Source organism: Medicago sativa, chromosome 6 (assembly GCF_051527215.1).
Source record: "Medicago sativa cultivar Bolivia chromosome 6, Bolivia_mono, whole genome shotgun sequence".
Taxonomy (NCBI): Eukaryota; Viridiplantae; Streptophyta; class Magnoliopsida; order Fabales; family Fabaceae; genus Medicago; species Medicago sativa.
In genome coordinates, this window is record NC_140754.1 from 28,066,980 (window position 1) to 28,088,189 (window position 21,210).

At 31.9% G+C, this 21,210-nt stretch overlaps 1 protein-coding gene and 1 long non-coding RNA gene across 4 annotated transcripts; both read left to right on the forward strand.

Moving 5' to 3' along the window:
- Positions 1-4,183: 4,183 nt before the first annotated feature.
- On the forward strand, positions 4,184-7,807 carry LOC146914304 (trihelix transcription factor DF1-like). Its single transcript, XM_085717170.1, has 2 exons — positions 4,184-4,579; positions 5,630-7,807. Exons 1-2 carry the CDS (start codon positions 4,311-4,313, stop codon positions 7,347-7,349), a joined length of 1,989 nt encoding a protein of 662 aa, XP_085573296.1. The 5' UTR covers positions 4,184-4,310; the 3' UTR covers positions 7,350-7,807.
- An 8,772-nt stretch (positions 7,808-16,579) lies between these two features.
- LOC146914305 (uncharacterized) lies at positions 16,580-21,064 on the forward strand. 3 transcript variants are annotated; one of them, XR_015014094.1, is made up of 3 exons: positions 16,580-16,755; positions 17,719-17,851; positions 18,080-21,064. It is a non-coding gene; the product is annotated as an uncharacterized LOC146914305 (long non-coding RNA). The 3 variants fall into 3 exon arrangements; XR_015014093.1 differs by lacking the exon at positions 17,719-17,851 and having other exon boundaries at positions 18,048-21,064; XR_015014092.1 differs by lacking the exon at positions 17,719-17,851.
- The last annotated feature ends 146 nt before the right edge of the window (positions 21,065-21,210 follow it).

Below are 21,210 nucleotides of genomic sequence, written 5' to 3' on the forward strand. Positions count from 1 at the left end.
CTCCCTTCGATATTTTTTATAAAAGATAAACAAATTAACAATATAATATTAACTTTTGTTTATCCATTCGTCTTTTCTTAAAAGAATCATAGGAATATAAATAAAAATTTGGATCAAATACATCAACGTTTATTGATATAACTTTTAAGTGTATTTACTACTAAGGACTAGGAGTGTCAAAGGTCAAAGGTCAAAGTAAGATCTATATTTATGTCTAGTTTGGTCATTTTACCTCAATGTTACCAATTGCCACTTAGATCCAAAACAACAATTAATACAGCCCTAAAAAATGCAGGTAAAACACTATAGAGAATATTTAAATTCACCTAAAACAAAAAGATATTAAAAGAAGAAAATAAACCGAAGTTTTTGGGACTAACAGAGTTAAAAGATATCAAAAAAATGAAACTGCAAAAGAAAGCTGACCTACACGAGCTGGCTTTTACCTAAATTTAGCTGCACAGACAAAAACCAAGTTATTGTTTCCATTTTTCAGCATCTTTTTACGCAGCTGTTTTAAAAAACTGTCGTATTTTATTTTTTATTTTTTATTTTTTCTTTATGTATAAACACCGGTATATATCTTATTCAGTGCCACTTTATAATTACAGTGAGAGAGAAGAAACCAGGTGCATGAATTTACATTGCCCAAGAAGATACCTCCTCAAAACTCAGTTTTTTAAATAAATAAAAGAAAAATGTCAACAAATGATTTTAAGGTACTTTCTCTGGTCCATTTTAAATGATAAGTTTTTTAATGTACTTATTTTAAATGATAAGTTTTAAAAAATTTAACGATTCATATAACATATTTTGATCATATTTTTTTAATATATATAAAGAAAACTATTGGATTTGTCTCGACGAATATTTTTAAAACATTAAACTTCATAATTTTTTATAATATCTGACTCTTGGACATCTTTGGATCTTATTGCGGATACTGATCAGAATGACTTTCATCCTCATGGAAACTTGCTTTTTCTCATTAGAAAGTTCTCTTCTTTTCCTTGGTCGGTCTCCTTTAATCATACTTTGAGAGAAGGAAATGAATGTGCTGACTGGTTGGCCAAGTTTGGTGCTAAAAATGTTGATCCCTTGAAGATATGGATGACTCCTCCACCTCAGCTAAATATCTCTCTGCTTGCGGATGCCTCTGGGATATTTAGACAGCGTTTTGCTTAGTTTTTTTTTTTTTTTTTTAATTTTCCCCTTGATAAATTTTTTTTATAATATTATTTAAGATCAAAATTATTCATTCATTTTCATCTCTGGTCAGCAAATAGTTTTCATCCCTCTATTTTAGTTGTACAACAATTTTAATTTCTCATTTTTTTAAATTACACAATTTTTGTCCCCTATTTTAGAAATTAGCTTGCTGACCTGAGATGAAAATGAATGAATTAATATTATTGCGAGTCTTAAAAAATACGATGTCAAATTGACATAGAACCGTATATACAAAGTTAAAAGAATATCAATTAAATAATACAAGAATCCTTGAATGAACAATTTATCGTTACATCATCAAAAGAGGTGGTCAAAATTTCTAAAATAAAAGATCAAAATATTGCAATTAAAAATAAAGAGACCAAAATTACTGTTTGACCAAAAAAAGAGGCCAAAATTATATTTAAGTCTATTTCCAAAAAGGATAAATATAACAATTATTATGAAACTGAAGAGTAAAAGCAACGTCAAATGTATTTGATTTCGATTTGAACCATATACATTTTACTTTTTCTTGCATCTTTTTCTTGCATTTTTTTTGGTTACAGAAAGTTTAGGTGGGTTCGGCTCCGGTCACCACCAGGGTCAGGGCACGCCTCCGGGCCCAAAGGGCACTTATAGAGGTACTTACAGATCACCTACATACAGAAAGTTTAGGTGGGTTCGGCTCCGGTCACCACCAGGGTCAGGGCACGCCTCCGGGCCCAAAGGGCACTTATAGAGGTACTTACAGATCACCTACCAACACTGCCCTCACATCGGCAGAGGGAATCGAACACACAACCTTCTGCAAGGAAGTTGCCCGTTCCTTACCAACTGAGCCAACGTGTGTTGGTACTTTTTCTTGCATTTAATTTCAAAGGAAGTATACTTTGTGCCCAAAAAAATAAAAAAATAAAATTAAAAAGGGGTATACTTTAGTGAATTATTTTTTAGGGGATTCTTTAGTGAATTATATCATTTAATCTTTTATACTAATATCACAAATAAATAAAGACACATTAATAAAAATAAAATGAACCTTTGACCAAAATAATAATAATAAAATAAAATTATAAAAAATGAACAAAGAAAAATATAATTAATGCTCATTAATGTTGTAAAAAACATATTAACATAAAACTAATTTTATTTAAAATGATCTATAAGAGACACATGAATTTTTTTTATAAACTTTTCATCACCGTTTAATGACTAATATCCGTTAGAAAACTTGTGGGGTTCAAAGTAGATTCTTCCTTTCAACCAATTTTTTTCATATGCAAGAATTAAATATCGAACTCATAACCACCTACTTATAAGATCAAATCTTCTATAACTTGAACAATCCGCGCCTGACAAACAAAAATCAAATCTAATGGTGTGCCTTAAATAATTTAATTTTATCTTTCCCGAATTACCTTTCAATTAATTGAAATTTTATTTTACAAAAAATTTCCATGAATGACAATTTATAAAATATATATTTGAAATTCAAGAAAATTAAATGAAATATTGGTCTTTCAAAAGGGGTTCGAAGTTAGTTTTTCAGGTTATATATAAGATAGGAAGAAGTACTCCCTCAAACACATATAATTATCGTAATAGATCATTTTACACAAATTAAGTAAGAATTATAAACGAATAATTTAAACTTGAGTTCTTCCGAACTCGGAGATAGATGAGTGTTCATATTAGTACTAATAAATGAATAATTCAACCTATATAATATAGCAATACATTTTTTTAATTAAAAGAAATATTTTTATTAGTATTAATATATGCATGGTAATAAATAAATATCATTATTATTGTTGAGAAAAAAAAAACTATTATCATCTCTGAAAAAAATATAACATTATTATGAAAACTGAAGAATAAACTCAAAATGTCAAATGTATTTGATTCCAATGTGAACCATATACATTTGACATTTTCTTAAAGGAGTATACTTTAGTGTATTATTTTTTTAGAGGATTCTTTAGTGAATTATAATATTTAATCTTTTATATAAATATCACAAAAAAACAAAGACACATTAATAAATATAAAATGAACAATCTTGACCAAATAAAAAAATAAAAAAAATAAAATGAACAAAGAAAAACTTAATTAATGCTCATTAATGTTGTAAAAAAGATATTAACATAAGACTAATCTTATTTAAAATGATCTACATGAGACAAATGGATTTTTTTTTTTTACAAAGTTTTCATCTGTTTAACAACAAACATCCGTCATTAGTAAAAGTTAAAGATCGAACTCATAACCACTTACTTAAGGGACCAAATATTTTATAACTTGAACCAATCCACATCTAACCGAGACAAATCAAATTTTATGTTGTGTCATCAATTATTTAATTTTATCTTTTATAAATTACCCTTCAATTAACTGAAATTTTATTTTACAACAAATTTTCATGAATGATAATTTAAACGATATATATCTTAACTTCAAGAAAATTAAATCAAACTATCGGCTTTTCTTAAGAGGTTTAAAGTTAGTTTTTCTGGTTATATATAAGATCGGAAGAAGTACTCCCTCAAACCCACAAAATTATTGTAATAGATCGTCTTACACAAATTAAGTAAGAATTATAGACGAACAATTTAATCTCGAGTTCTTCCGAACTCGGAGATAGATGAGTGTTCATATTTGTACTAATAAATGAATAATTCTACCTATATAATATAGTAATACATTTATTTTAAAAGAAATATTTTTATTAGTATTAATATTGGCATGGTAATAAATAAATACCATTATCTTGACCAAAAAAATAAAATAAATATCATTATTATTTATTGACAAAAAAAATTAATTACTTACCTGGCAGATCGCACCCAAATAATATTTTTGAAAAAAAATTCACCAGACAGACACACGTTCTATTTCTTTGATAAAAATTAAAAAAATACCCATAAAAAATAATTCACTACCCTTTATATTTTCTCACATATTTTTTATCTGTAAATTGTTTAGGTTCTGTGCTGTTTTTTGTAAGGCACACACAAGAGAGAGAGAGAGAGAAAGAGACATTCAAAGAGAGAGAAAGAGACATAGAGAGGGAGAAAGAGAGTGCTCACTCCTATGCAGCTATGCTAGGGGACTCAACAGTGTTGGGAACAGGAGGAGGCAGCTCAGGAGATGGAGCAGGAGCTTACCATGATGGTGGTGGTGGATCAATTTCAGGTGATGATGAAAGAGGGGGTGGAAGTAGTAGAAATGAAGAGGGTGTGGATAGAAGTTTTGGTGGTAATAGATGGCCAAGACAAGAAACAGTTGCTTTGTTGAAGATAAGGTCTGATATGGATGTTGCTTTCAAAGATGCAAGTGTTAAAGGTCCCTTATGGGATGAAGTTTCAAGGTTAGTCAAAAAAAAAAATTCAATTTTTTTCATTTTTTTGATTTTAATTATTTGAGATTGTATTCAACTTGTTAATCCAATGCCACCTTCTGAAATCTGAAAAAAAAATTCACTTTGAGTTCATGTTTTGTGTATTAATTTTTTTTTTCAATGTGTTTCAATTTTCATTTCATCTCAATCCCATTTATTAATTTAATTTTTCAATTTTTGATATATTTTTTACTTGATTCAATGCCACCTTGAGAAATCTGAATTATTGAATGTGTTTCAATTTTGATTTTGATTTCACTTCAATTTCATATTTTTTTTATCTTTGATTTGGACTTGTTTTCATGTAAAGATGAATTTTTTAATTTTTTTTTGTTATTATTGAATTGATTATTGAAGTTCCCTCATGTATATTTTTAATTTAAAGATATAAGTACTGTTTATGAAAAATTAAATAATTTAGAGATGTGTGCAAGCATCTCTCTATGACTCTATCTATCTATGATATGATGACTTTGATGTGATTTGCTTTTCTGACATTCATTTTGATACATGTTGTATTTTTACCAAATAAAGTTACAAACTTGAATTGAGTCACCAAAAAGCAAAGATTTTCTTCCTCCCTTATTTCAGTTACCCATTTTTAGTGTTGAAAAATAAAAATATGATGGTAGATTACAAAATCTTTGTTCACACTTTGGTTCATGTGTTTTCCATGAGAAACAAACTTTTTAATTTTTTCAACATTTTACGCTATTTAATTTCTTGTCATTATTAAAAAAAATCTTCACTCCAATTACATCAACTTTGATATATAATAATTTTTTATTCACCTCTCCCTTATCTTAATCACTTAAGTTACTTGCTCCATTTCAATTCTTTGGTTGTCTAAATTGATTTATTTATTTTTATTATTATTATTTTTGACTCAATTCATTTATTATCTTATGCACCAATTAATTGCTTCTTATCCTAAAGATTTAATGAGATAAGAAAAAGCCAGAAATTTTATTTTTTCTTTTAATTAATTTTGTCTTTATTTTTGGGTACTTTGGCTAATAGGAAAATGGCAGATCTTGGGTATCAAAGAAACTCCAAAAAATGCAAAGAAAAGTTTGAGAATGTTTACAAATATCACAAGAGAACCAAAGAAGGAAGAGGTGGTAAATCAGATGGTAAAACTTATAGATTCTTTGATCAATTACAAGCCCTTGAAAACAACCCTTCAATGCATCAATCACCTTCAATAACACCACCACCACCACAAACTCAAACACAAACACCCATTAGTACTATTCCCACCCCTACAACAACAGCTTCATTTCTATCTGCACCTCCATTGTTAAACTCTACACCTCCTACCACCACTGTTCCATCAACTACACTTCCAATTCCAATGTCTTACACACAATCCAACCCTACACATTTTCCACCAATACCATCATCAACAACAACAACAAACCCTACAAATACTAATAACCCTCTTCCTCAAATTACTATTACACCCCCACCATCTTCATTCCCTAATATTTCAACGGATTTCTTCTCGAATTCAAGTTCGTCTTCGACTTCTTCGGAGGAAACGACAACAATGGAAGGGGGATCGAATCGACGGAAGAGGAAGAGGAAATGGAAGGATTTCTTTGAGAGACTAATGAAGGAGGTTGTTGAGAAACAAGAGGAGTTGCACAAGAGGTTCTTGGAAGCTATAGAGAAAAGAGAAAGAGAGAGAGGTGCTAGAGAAGAAGCTTGGAGGTTGCAAGAGATGCAAAGGATTAATAGAGAAAGGGAAATTCTTGCTCAAGAGAGATCTATTGCTGCTACTAAAGATGCTGCTGTTATGGCTTTTTTGCAGAAGATTGCTGAACAACAAAATCTTGTTCCTCCTGTATTGAACAACAACACCGTCATTCCTCAACAACAACAAGCGCCGCAGGAAACTACACCAACCCCAACACCAACACCGACACCGACACCAGCAGCAGCACCATTGCCAGTACCAGCAGTACCATTGCCAATACCAATACCAGCAATACCTACACCGCAACAAGTTCAAACTCCAACTGTAACAGTGCAACAACAAACAGCACCGGTCATTCCTCAGGCTTCGCCGTTGCCACAACATCAGCAGCAGCAACAACAGGTTCAGGTACAACAGCAGCAAGTGACGAATATGGAAGTTGCGAAAAGTGACAACAATGGTGAGAGTATGATGCATGCAAGTTCATCTAGGTGGCCAAAAACTGAGGTTGAGGCATTGATAAAGCTGAGAACAACTCTTGATATGAAGTACCAAGAAAATGGACCTAAAGGGCCATTATGGGAGGAGATTTCAGGTTTGATGAAGAAAATGGGGTACAATAGGAATGCAAAGAGGTGCAAAGAGAAATGGGAGAACATCAACAAGTATTTCAAGAAAGTGAAGGAAAGCAACAAGAAGAGGCCAGAAGATTCAAAGACATGTCCTTACTTTCACCAACTTGATGCTCTATACAGGCAGAAGAACAAGGTGGAGGGTGCAGCTGCTGCGTTGAGGCCTGAGGGAACGATGATGGCACCGTTGATGGTTCAGCCGGAGCAGCAATGGCCTCCACAACAACAGGCGCCACCAGCAGCCGGGGCGGATGTGACCATGGAGGATGCTGAGAATGCTGAGAATGATCGGCCGCGTCGAGGTGAGGAAGAATATTATGACGATGATGACGGTGATGATGACGAGGACGAAGATGAAGGTAGTGACAATTATGAAGTGGTTGCCAACAAACCACCGCCACCTCAATAAAAGAGGAGTAAATAATGATTGTAATCAATCATTGAATGAGGCTCTAGGTGGGGGCCAAAAGAGTGCATGGACTGTTGTAAAAAGTGGCAGTAAGCGGCGGCAACGACACCGGCAACATTGGTGGTAGGTGGTGGTGGTTTTTTCAAATTTTTGAATATATACATAGGGGTAGAAGGGTGTGAGGAATCTTTGATATAACATATAATCACCAAGATTATATGTTATTTCTTTTTCAAAACCGGAAACTATTAATTATTTTTTGAGCTAAATAAATAAGTTCATAAGGGAGATGGGAATTTAAGATAAAGAAAATAATAGAGGAATAAACCTCGAATAATGTTATGTACTGTTCTTTTATTTTTAATTTTCATGTTTAAGATGTTGTAAATGGGAGAAACCATTGATTGGGGGGTTTATTTATTTCTTCTTTACATTTAACTTTATTTTTTGGTTGAAAATTTTCGTTTTTCATCTTTGTTCTTCATTTATCATCAGTGATTTATTTTGTTTTCTATTTTCATTGTTTTATGTTGTTATGATGAATTTGATTATTTTTTTCCTAATTTCATTTAGTTCGTACACATATGAAGATGAAAGAAATGAGCGAAAAGAGTTTGAGATTTTTTTTCTTTCTTTTATCATAAGATTTTCAAGAAAAAATTAAGAGGTAGTTAAATTTCGACTAAAAATACAAATGCCAATTGGTTCTAGCAGAAGGGTCTAGACTCTCATGACATGGCGAACCGAAGTTCTCGAATATTTGTTAGTAGAGATGCTAACATTTTGTGCTTTACAATACCTTGAATAGAATTGTCTCGAATATGAAAGGAAACCAAAGTTCGACTATTTGTTAGTAGAGATGCTCACATTTGTGTTTTACACTAGGATATTGGTTAGATCTTATGAAATATAGACATTTCTTGGATTTGGCGTGTCTTGATGTTGGATATGCATCGGTGTCCGACATCGACACATGTGATTACATTAAATTATATTACTTTTTAAAATTATTATCGGTGTCAGCGTGACTGAGTTGTGTCTGATGTTTGTGTTTGTATCTGTGTTTCATAGGTTAGATCTTAATTAAATTTAATTAGCTAGTTACCTCTAAACACTTAGTTGGTTGAATATTTTTGGGTTGGCGGTAAAATATGAGAACAGGTAAAATGAAAATTTAAATTGTAGCTAGAAAAGAAGAGAGAAGAAAAAGAGATTGATAGATAAAAATGGGAAAAAAGTAGAAAAAAGAGGCTTAAAATTGTGGGGACAGAAACCCAACTCTTTGTTTTGGAATAGGACCCTTCCCTTGCAGAAAATGCCAGCATCACACATGGAGTCATAAACTCTTTGTGGGAGGGTCCACCAAAAGGAATCTTGTGAGCTGTTATATATATTGTGAGCCTAAAAACAATACTCCCTCCGTCCCATATTACTTGACCTAGTTGACTCTGTCACGTATGCCAATGCACAATTTTAAACTTAAATTTCTTTAATAATCTAGTAGAAAAAATTACGAAAATTTAATATTTTGAAAATATTAATAGAGACGAATCTAACAACATCTTATATGCTATATTTTGTTTTTATATATTAGTATAAAAATAGAGTCAAACCATGGTACATGAATAGTGCAAATATTCTAAATAGGTCAAGTAATATGGGACGGAGGGAGTATCACACTGTAATTTTATTGTTTAGTTTTACAAGATATATGCTTCTCTTAATGGGTGCCAATACTATGAAAAGAGATGAATTCTTTCATCGTTAACTTAATCCACTTTGTTTATATTTTGTTCATTCATTGAAGCTTTCAATGAATTGAACATATTGCAAGCTAATACGATGCAGTTGATAAGGAGTTGACTTATACATTATAAGAGTGCGGGTTCAACTCTTCATATTAATGTGAGTGACGACACTGTCGGTAGATAATATGTAAATAACTCCATAGGTGTTTTATGAACATTGAAATATGTATCATTCATTGCACATATTGCAAGCCAATGTGGCGTAATTGATAAAGAGTTCACTTATATATTTGAGTGAAGACCACATTGGTAGATAATTGTAAATAACTTTTTAAGTGTTTTATAAACTTTGAGATATGTCTCATATTGCAAGTTAATACGGTGCAGTTGATAAGGAGTTGACTTATACATTATAAGCGTGCGGGTTCAACTCTCCATATTAATGTGAGTGACGACATTGTCGGTAGATAATATGTAAATAACTCCATAGGTGTTTTATGAACATTGAAATATGTATCATTCATTGCACATATTGCAAGCCAATGTGGCGTAATTGATAAAGAGTTCACTTATATATTTGAGTGAAGACCACATTGGTAGATAATTGTAAATAACTTTTTAAGTGTTTTATAAACTTTGAGATATGTCTCATATTGCAAGTTAATACGGTGCAGTTGATAAGGAGTTGACTTATACATTATAAGCGTGCGGGTTCAACTCTCCATATTAATGTGAGTGACGACATTGTCGGTAGATAATATGTAAATAACTCCATAGGTGTTTTATGAACATTGAAATATGTATCATTCATTGCACATATTTCAAGCCAATGTGGCGTAATTGATAAAGAGTTCACTTATATATTTGAGTGAAGACCACATTGGTAGATAATTGTAAATAACTTTTTAAGTGTTTTATAAACTTTGAGATATGTCTCATATTGCAAGCTAATACGGTGCAGTTGATAAGGAGTTGACTTGCACAGAGTGTGAGTTTAACTCTCAGTATTAACGTGAGTGACGACTATGTTAATAGATAGTACGTAAATAACTCCAATGTGTTTTATGAATATTGAGATATGTCTCATTCATTGCGAACCTTAGACCTAACTTATCTATATCTATACATATTGTTACGGTAAATAAAAATAATTGCAGAACATGCATTTTATGTTAATTATTTTTTTCTTGAATTATTTGAAAACAATTTAAGTAGGTCTTTTTCAAAAAAATTATAATTTGGTTTTTTCTCATGTTTATAATTTTGTAACCAAGACCATAAATTTTAATAACGCACGAGGTAGTAGAGAAGGTGCTATTGAGAAGTACATCCATGAGCCTCATGAATAAGGCGGAACAACACCAAAAAAAATTCGACTTTTCCAAACGATGAGATTTTAAGGCATATAAACAAATCTCTGCTTTGCCTTTAAATCGGCGGTAATGTCTCTTTAATCATCAACCACCTTGTTCATTCTCCTTGCCTCCAACTACACTTAGTCTCACGAGATTTCACACTTAGTCTGGTGTCAATTTGAGTGGGCTAATTTAGCTTCTTAAAAAAAAAAATATTCCTCGAAATGTCTTCTCAATAACGTCCTCTCCAATACCTCTTCAATCCTTCAAAAATTTCACCATAACCTATTTAGCCACTAGAGTGATCATCTCCGCCTTATAGGTAGCTTCACAAGTTTCACCGTAACCTCTTCTCAATTTCTCGTATAGTGCTTGAGAGCTCTAAATTTGGAGAGATTTGTGATGGACTTTAGAAGCCATTATTCCCCTAATCTTTCCAGGTTCTGTGACATTGATCCTATAATGCTAAGCATATCTTAGCAACATGGGTCTCTTTACATTTCTTTTGATCAGAAACCTCACTATATTCCAGTTGTCTGTGCTAGATATGTAGGTCCTTGGTCCATTATTGGAGACTTTAATGCAGTTCTAGGCACTCATGAGAATTATGGAAGATGCCTGCCAAATAAAACATATTGTGATGAATACTTGGAACTCGAATAATTTTAATAACCTTATTCATCTAGCTACCATTGGTAATCAATATAATTGGGCCAATGATATAAGAGGTTATGATTATGCTGCAAATAGAGTTGTTTGTAACCTATGAAGTACGGACACTCCTTAAATTAACCGTGTTTCGGTGTTGGACACGTGTTTTGTCAGATAACGACACGACGCCGACATATAATTACACTGAATTATATGATTTTTTTCAAATTATTAGTAATGTCGGCTTGTTAGTGTCCGTGTCATGTCAGATGTTCGTGTCCGTATCTGTGCTTCATAGTTTGTAACTCTAGGTGGATTGATTATTGGAAAACTATTTCTTCTTGTACTCTCCTAAAGTTTAATCTGATCATCACTCTATTCTCCTTACTTTTGATACTGATGCACAAATTTTTCCTTCTTTAAATTTAAAAAAATGTGGACTTTTCATAATTATTTTAAACATGTCATATATGTCCATTGGGTCACGAAAAATGTTGGTTGTTCAAAGTTTATTTTATCTGCTAAACTCAAAGCTTTGAAGCTTATTCTTAAGATATGGGACAAATAAGGTTTTGGTGATGTCAATTCTAAAGTTACCAATTGATGAAGTTTTTCCATCCAAAAGGGTATTAGTGATTCTGTTGTGGAAAATCACACTATCCCTTTTAAGATGTTTTAATATTAAGAAACTTAGTTGAACAACTATCATATTTCTTTAAAGCATGATATTAATAATCCACAAATAAGTTTTTATCCAAAGAAACATAATTAGGAACATTAGAATGTGTTAAGAAGGACTTCAAATTGATCAAAAGTCCTCTTGATTGAGATCAAAAGCATCTCAACAACACTTTAGAATCAAGACAGAATTTACCAGGAACCAAGAGTCCAAATGCAATCTCATCTCATGTCAAGTCAAGAAAGATCTAAATTTCCAATCTCAATTATAAAAATTTAGATTAGAATGAAGAATCAATTTTATGTACTAATTAAAGAAGGTAGATTAGTCAGATTAGTATTGTGGTTTAAAAACACATCAATCGACTGATGATCAGAAAGCAGCTCCTTAGGTTGTTACGATTAGGAGGGCCAGAAATATTATAAATATAGACCATATGAGATCGGAGACCTTGAGGAGCACACTCCCAGGTTCCGGTCAATACCACCCTGGCAACCTAAGTGGTCATAGTAGTCTTTTACTTATTGTTTATTTTCTATAACCGGAGACTTTTCAAAACATATAAACAAAATTGACATTGTCCTCGTAAACTTAACTCAGTTGATAGGAACAATGCATAAATATATACAAAGTCCGGCGTTCAAATCTCGGCCACCACAAAAAAAAAAATTGACATTAAAATTTGGATATCCTCTAATTATTTTTTCAGTTTTAATTAGATAGCTAATCTTCTTTGAAGCAAGGGTTTAAAAGTTAGGTCTTAGGTTTAAATCTAACAACTAATCGTTAACATTTGCCTTTAATTTTTTTCTCCAGTTTTTAGTTATTTTTTATTTTTTTAATTATAATAGACTCAAATTTGTACTATACACATTACTCATAAAAAAAATATTATTTTCACTTTACGTTTATTATATTAGAAAAATAAATCAATAGATAATACAAATAACGTGGTAAAATGACTACTCTACTTTAGTTATTCCATTTATCAATATATATATCGTTGACAAATATAGAGTTTTAATAGAGAATAACAAAGGAAACGGTTAAAGTTTCAATATTGTATAACAATGACATTCTTTATCAGAATAGAGATTTACATTACATAGAAAAACTTAACCAAGTTAGACTAACCTAAAAATATAATGACCCATTCACTTAATCCTACTATTTTATTATCTTACAAATATTTTAAACAAATTTCATTTTAAAACAGAGAGATTATTGAATTTTTAAAAAGAGTAACGTATTTTTTTTATCCAAAATACCGAACTTAAAAGAAACATATACAAAGTTGTCATGCTTTCTATCAGTCATGTAGGGTGTCGCAGATTCAAACAACAAGATATAACTTTTTAGATCGGCAATGTCCTGAGACATTTTCGAATCCAAACAACCTCAAAATTAGCAGATATTCCACTCTTTCTCATCATGTTTCATCAACTTTGACTTGTGTATTTTTTTTTTAAGGAAACTTTGACTTGTGTATATTTGCTTATATGTGTAATATTGTATAAAGATGTACCCTAGAACATTTTTATTTTTTTGAAGGAAATGTACCCTAGAACATTGGTTGCCTTGCATTTACCACCTACGGATAGGAATAAATATTCTGTTACATAGCCACAGTTTTAGACATAAAACGCAACAGTTGATGTACCCTCGTGGCTCATTTATAGAGACACATGCACACTCAAATTCTTTGGATCGTATTCTCTTTTGGTGGCAATAAACCAAAAAAAAAAACATAAATGGTGTCATTAGTATAGGTGGGAAGAGATAAAAAGAAAACATTTTTCAAAAAAAGAGAGAAAAAGAAAACATTAAAGATTAACTAGGGAGAAAGAAAGGATTATCCAAAATAATTATATTAAAAAAAAATTGTATTTTATTATTGTCTCTTTGGATGCGTTTCTTCAAGATTTTTTTCATTTTTTTTAAAAAATATATATTTTTTATTAAAAATTACTTTTTTTTATTTTTTAAGTGGTGTTTAAAATTTTAAGAAAATCATTTCGTTAAAGAAATATATATTTTGACCATAAAATAAAAAGCTATTATGATAAACTTTTCCCAAAATCTTTTTCTTTTCCAAAAGCAAAGAGATAAACACATGGAACTAGTTAAAAATAACTAAAAAAATTGCTTTTTTAGGTAGTAAACAAATAGAAATAGCTTTAGATTTTTTTTTAAAGTCTCTAAAAAATATCTACATTTTTCTAACACAATATCGATTTTTTTTTAAAAGCCAAAATAAACACACCCTTTATCTTTTCTACTAAATGGAAAGAGATGCACACCCAAATTAGAGAACTCTCTAGTGTAATATGAATGCTACTAATACTATGTACAAGAATGGCTAAGATATCCACATAACGAGACATCCTTCTTCTTTTTTTTACGTGCATTATTTATACAAATTAATTACATCCATAACATGTTTTCTCGTGTGATTGGTGATGTAAGGGATGCAGGTTGTGTATGGGGTTATGAAACACGGACACTTCTCAGATTAGACGTGTCCCATGACAGTGACACATATAATTACACTGAATTATTTGTTTATTTTTTTTCTTCAAATTATTAACAATGTCGGTGTGTCGGTGTCCGTGTCTGTTCTTCATGGGCTGATGGGGAGGTTGTTATGATTGTAGAGAAAACTGAGAAAGGAAAAGTGAATTGTGAAAAGAGAGTGAACGTATGATTTTTGGTGTATGTAACAACTCTACACACTTGCTCTTCTTATTCTTTGACTTCAATTGTATATATACAACATGGTGATGAACTTTCTATATCACGCATAAGCCCAGTCATAGTCACAAAATTCGTTACCCTTACTACGGAACCGCGACGCGCGAACAGGTTCGCAGTGTACCACGTACCAAAACGAATTATGTGACTATGGGTCCAAACTTGACAAAATTATCACACCGGATTTGCGACCCTTCAAGGAAAGCCGTCACAGTCAAATAAATGTGACTACAACCCATTTGTGCAACCGTCACATCATTTTTGTCATTGTACGCCTTTGTCCCTTGACAATACATACACATGATTGGTTAGATCAACCCCTCTTGTGACGAACACAACCACTTTTGCTGCTGAGTTATTTGGGCACTCAACCTTCTAAGATCACAAAACTAGATTTTACTTAATGGAAATTGAAATGAATGTCATGGGAATAAGCAAATCGAAATAAAAAACCGTCATTATGATTTGTGGAAACACTTTTAGCCTTGTTAATTTATGTGTGCATGGGTCTGATTGTTTTTGTTGTGTTTTACTGTTTTACGTCTCAGTTTGAGCTCTCAATACTCATACGCATCATCCGCAGCTACCTGCTAGTCGTTCAATATTCTACTTGCAGTACCAGCATGATTTTACAATACCTTCCCGCTTGAGCAATCCAGTAGTTTTGTTCTATACTTTTTTGATAAGAGGAAAACCAGTTAATTGCTCAAGAATGGAGGCATTATAAATACATGTTGCTACTATTTGTGTGCCTATTTTGTATGAAATTAGTTTATGGGGGTTTTGTTTGGTACGTAGGAAAATATATGTTGAAGCTCATGGGTTGTATATGATGATGGAAACGAAAGCAAGGCTCTAAAGCAATGCTATAATCTCTATATTTTTTCTCAACTCTTGTATCATTTTATAGAGAATGATTTTGTATTGATTGTTAGTATTATTTATTTTGTGCCCTTGTGGAAGATGCCAAAAGATGTGTCATGGTTGCAGTTGTGAAGCAGTGGAGTGGTTAAAGCTTTGTTTCTTAACCTATAATAGGAAAAAACAAGATAGTAACAAGAGAATTGTAGGATATGATTGAGATTTAGTAAAAAGATAGTTGTGAAGGGATATAGTGTGTTGTTTCGTCGGGTGAAAAGGCCCGAAAGAAAGCACTTTCGTCGCGCGGAGACGTCTTTCGACGGGAAGAAACTTAAAGAAAAATGCAAAAACTAAAAGCAGAAAGCACCTAAAAGAAAAGTAAATTGACATTATTATTATAGTGGTTAGTTATAATTTTTTGTTGCTATTGAGAGGTGGCTAGTTATAATTATGTGGTGAAGTTGTTGTTTTTGATACTATACTAGTTAAATAAATTTAAAGGTCAGAGAAACATTTTTTTTAAAGGAAAAATGAAGTGCAAAAGCATTGATTAAATGACAAACATGACATTCCTATTATAACCGGATTTAATTGATTCTTTTAATTAAATATTTAAATATTTAAATAATAGTATACAAATATAATATTGGAAATAGAAAAGTTTAAATGAAGGATATAATTTCAAGACAAATATCCATCTCAAAATAATGTATCACTTGTGTGTAGATGATTATAAGTTTTTTATAATATACCATAATCGAATAAATACTAACATATTGTTTTCGTTGTAGTGAAATTCTTTTTATTATAATGAGATTTATTTGATTTTTTAATCAAATATTTAAGTAATAGTATACAATATATAAAATTGTTATTAGAATAGTTTAACTGAAAGATATAATTTTAAAAAAAATATCCAACACATAATAATATATATCTTTATAGGTATAGGAAAACTATAAATGATAATTACAAAATTCGGGAGACAAGACCAACTTTCAAGAAAAAAAGACCAAAGACTTTCAACATCTGCCTCATTAAAAACCTTCTTAAAATAGCCCAATGACATAAAATGCGAGTTTGGTAAAAAAAATAAAAGTGTATAGCAACTAAACAACACAAAGACAAGATAAACAACATAAATCAAAGTCTAAGGAAAATTATTAATATACTGATTTTATGACATACATATAATTTATAATTTTATAAGTAAATTAAAATATAGCAATACATTATTTATCTCGCGAAAGAAATTTAATGCTTAAAGAAGCATAAACCAAAGTTCATATCATCCCTGGTCCGTGACAGCGCTTGAAACAACTCGATTTTGCACACTCTTTGTGACTCTTTTGACTTCAAAGGTTAGTTCAGTTTCCCTTTACCCACTGTATTTTGTACATCCTTTAATTGATAGACAATTTGTCATTGGTGTTTTTGGGAGCTGTTACTGTCGGATGTGTGCTGCTGCTGGTTTGCGCACAGTTTGTGTGTTTTTAGGCAGTATTCTGTGTCTGTAGCAGCTGCTGCTGGGCGCTGTTAGCTGGCCTGGGCAGTAGGTGTTTTATATGGTGCTGTCTTGTTTTGGTCGTGTGGTGTTGTCCGGAATTGGGTCGCCATTTTTCTCGTCTTGAGAGTTTTGGTTGCAACTTGCAAGTAATAATATTGGCTGTTAAAAAAAAAAAAAAAACTACGTAATACTATCATCTTATGTTTATTAAAAATTTAAAATTTTATTCTTATTCTATGTATGTTTTGCTTCTGTTGATAGAAAAATTATTCATAATGGTTAGGCTCTCATTATTATTCTTATTCTTATTCTGCCTAATAACTACCAAGTCTGTAACAATAAGGCTGTAGGTATGTCATTTGAACGTTTTGTTCTAGATTTTGAGAGTCTTCAAGATCAACTTCATAAAAAATATATACTTAGTTATAATTTGTCAACTAAATCATAAGCTTTGAATATTTCAGCTTCATCATATTTGATCTCCCTTTTAAATATGTTTACTTAGTCATGAACGGTCAAATTATATTGACCATATGGACATATATTTTATCTCCCTTTGAATATTGCATGTGTTGTCCTCTGTTAAAGTCCCACATCGGATAGGAAATGGTCTGACAATGTGTTTATAAGTGGGGCCTTTTCTCACCTCACAAGTTGGTTTTGTGGGGTTGTGTTAGGTTCAACCACGTTTTCTAAGATTATTACCTGTGTCGGTAGTCTTTTTAAAGGTCGAGTGCCTCTTTTGGAGGTGTAATATGCGACACTTCTGTCTGGAAAGTGACCTAGTGGCTGTTTTCTGTCTTGGATTTTGCTGCAGGAGCTGCAATTTTGTGCAGATTTTGGTTTCCCTTCAGTTTTTGGTTTCGTCTTCTGTAGTTTTAGTGCAGGTTTAGTGTGTTGTTTTCAGCCGACTGCTGTTTTCGGCACACCATACTTATGATTTTAAAATAGTAAGTAAAGTTGGCTTTTATGGTATTACTTTGTGGTAACTGAGTTGTTCAATAGTGAATTGAGTAAGTAAGTTCAATAATTCCTATTGTGTAACTAAGTAATTACATTTTTACGATTTTATCGGTATTAAGACTCTGGTTTCAGTGCTCTAAATTTACTTTTCTATACGATAATTGTTTTTGCTGGTGTTCATAGATGGCATGATAAACCAACCATACACTTTACAGGCGGCGAAAATCCTGAAGGACCGGCCTTCGTGGTATCGTGATAGTCGAGCTGTGGATATTCTGAATGTGCTTCTCACAACAAATGGTGGAACCATATAGCTGCCTTACATGCAGGTAAAACAACTCAAACTTAGCATGTATGAATCCATGCTTGGAGAAAGAGTATGGTTGTGATTGTGATTAAGAAGCATTTTTATGCAAATGCGCATTCTTTTGTTTGAGAAATATATTAGAATGTAATAGATTAATTGTGTGTTTAGTTAGAATCCATGACTTTCGTGACTTTATCGCTTAATTTTGTCAATTAGTGTTTCTTATATAATCACCTCCTCGAGTTGATCAAAACAGCTTTCTTGTTAGGGACCATCTACATAATATATTGAGTGAATTTCTCATCTCTTTGAACTTTTCAATCTTCAATGTCTTAGTTAGTATATCTGCTACTTGATCATTTGTCTTACAGTATTTGAGAATCACCTTGCTCTTGTTTATTTGATCACGAAGAAAGTGGTATTTGGTCTCTGTGTGCTTTCTCCTCCCATGAGCCATGAGATTCCTTGCAAAGGTTGATAGCAGATTTGCTGTCCACCAACAACAACTCACTGTTTTCTTACACCTATATTCATTTCAGGTAGCAGTGATTGTAACCATAATCCTTTACATGTTGTATTGCAAGCTAATATGTATTCATCTTCATAAGTTGAAAGTTCTATAATCGTCTGTTTCTTATAACTCCAGCAGATTGGTGAGTTGAAAATTCTGAACATATATCCCATTTTGCTCCTTTTTTCAACTTTATCTCCACACCAGTCTGAGTCACAACATCCTATTATCTTCTTTCCTTCATCATTTGTCTTAGGATATAAAACATCATAATCACTTATATCTCTAAGATAACTCATGATCAAGGTTTTAAAAAACGGGATGTTACCGCGACAACGATCGTTACAAAACAGTATAGGCAGTCGGTGATACCGTTATTGCCCGTTTTAATGGTGGGAAGAAAAATCACAGGAAAATGCCATCATGTAACGCCTTTATGGCTACGACACGATGTTACGGCCACAACCGAAAGGAATGGGTGAGAAGGGGTGATGTTGGCGGAGGTGGTCTACTTGATAAAAAATTTATCTACTTGGAGTTGGTTTATGGGTAGAAATTTGGACCCTTTGTGTCTTTATAAAACTCTCATTTCTTGTATTTTCGGTACCTTCAAATTTTGTTCTAATTACCAACCATTTTAATCTCTCAATGTTTTGAAAATTTTCAAAGAAGAAAAGGGTAAAAAAATCTAACATAGAAAGAAATTCAAGAGTTGGAATAGAAAGCCTAAGATACAAGTATCGGTGCATGAGTTGCAGGACAAGCCATATAATGAAATTAACAAATCTTGGCCTCCTGGGGAAGGTAGAAAAAGGCTATAACATCATTTCATTTTTTTCTTGAAATTTTTTTACAGATGACATAGATGGATCCAATTCTTCACTTGTTCTGCATGTAATTTCTAGAGATGAATTTCAAAATGTTGTATATTTTGAATACTTCAAAAGTAAATTTGTTTTATTTCAAAAGTAATTAGTTTTATTTGAAAATAAATTTGACGTATTTTACCAAGTCTTGTGGAACTACCTTTAGAAATTGTCTACCTAATTTTTAGGTGATATTAACTAAATTTTAATTATGTTAAATGTGCTTTTAAGTGTGCTTAATTATTTTGACTTGGTAATTTTTGCTGAGTGAGGTGTCTTTGATTTTTGCCGATCACGCACACTATTTTCTGGCCTTTCCTTAAACTTCTCACCTGCTAGTGTTGTTATTACCATTATTATTAATCAATATATTTAAACTAGCTTTTAAAGAGGAAGAGGTATCTATCCACCGTTAGAAAATGTTCTCGTTTAAGAATCCCATTAACTTTAATTACTCATAAGAGAAATTAGAAAACTTTTTGTTATTTTCTTCTTCCATTTTAAAAGGACAAAAGGCCTAAGTTACTGTAGTTTGTATTTCTCGTGTCTTGATAGTCTCGGTATGATTACCGCCGAGAAGAACCTGTTGTATTCTGGGGGAATTGTGCAATCCTGCGGATAATTCCTTAGTCCAGTGACGTAGTCACACCTCAGGTTTATTTCACGGTTTATTATTTTGCAGGTTAATCATTTTCCGGTTATATGCAAGAACACAAAATAATAAAGATAAAGGCCATAAAAATGTGGACCGTGATCATATTTCTGAGGAACCAAACTAACAATCATTCCAGTGCTCATATAGCCATCGATATGGGTTGGAAGAACCTATGGATTGAAAGTAACTCACAAAATGTTATGTTAGCTTTCAGCAGTGAAGATATAATGATCCCATGGGTAGTTAGGAACAGGTGTAGGAACTGCATTCATTTGGTTAAATGGTTGAACAACATTTGTACACATACCTTCAAAGAAGGTAATGTTAAAGAGTCACACCTCATATAAGAGATGGCACGAACAAGTTTATAAGTGGAGGCAATCGTCACCTCACATGTTGGTTTCATGGAATTGTGTTTGACCCAACCACAGGTATATATTAAGATGGTATTAGAGTCTCGTCGAAAATCCATCAAGCCACCTGCTATCAGATTTTCGCTATCGGGCTAACACCATTTATATCCACGCTCCAGATGTTCAGTCTTGAGCGTGAGGGGGTACCTGTGTTAAAGAGTCCCACATCAAATAAGAGATGGTCTAAACAAGTATTTATAAGCGAGGGTAACCATCACCTCACAAGCCGGTTTCGTGGGATTGTGTTAGACCCAACCACAATTTTTAATCGGTAGTTATGTAGTTTTTGGAAGGCATGTTAATAACCTAGTGGATGCTCAATGACCTAGCCTTATTAGGTATTTCTTTGTTAGAGACCTTTTAGGCATGCCTAACTTTAGATTTAATTTCTTGTAATCTTGTTTTCTATTAATAAAATTTCATATTTTTATTTAAAAAAACTCGAAAATTTAATTTATATGTGGCATATTATTACATAACAATCATTTTTTTTTACGGTAGATGCAAAAATGTAGAAAGCAAATTGAGCAAGAGTTCTATGTATGTTATAGATCTAACCATTAAAGTTACTTGAATATTTTTTGAAGTTGTAAA

Excerpts from the sequence above, each read along its gene's own strand:
- LOC146914304 (XM_085717170.1), top strand. The coding sequence starts at position 4,311 with ATGCTAGGGGACTCAACAGTGTTGGGAACAGGAGGAGGCAGCTCAGGA. Across the intron at positions 4,580-5,629 it reads TTATGGGATGAAGTTTCAAG|GAAAATGGCAGATCTTGGGT; the intron begins GTTAGTCAAAAA and ends TTTGGCTAATAG.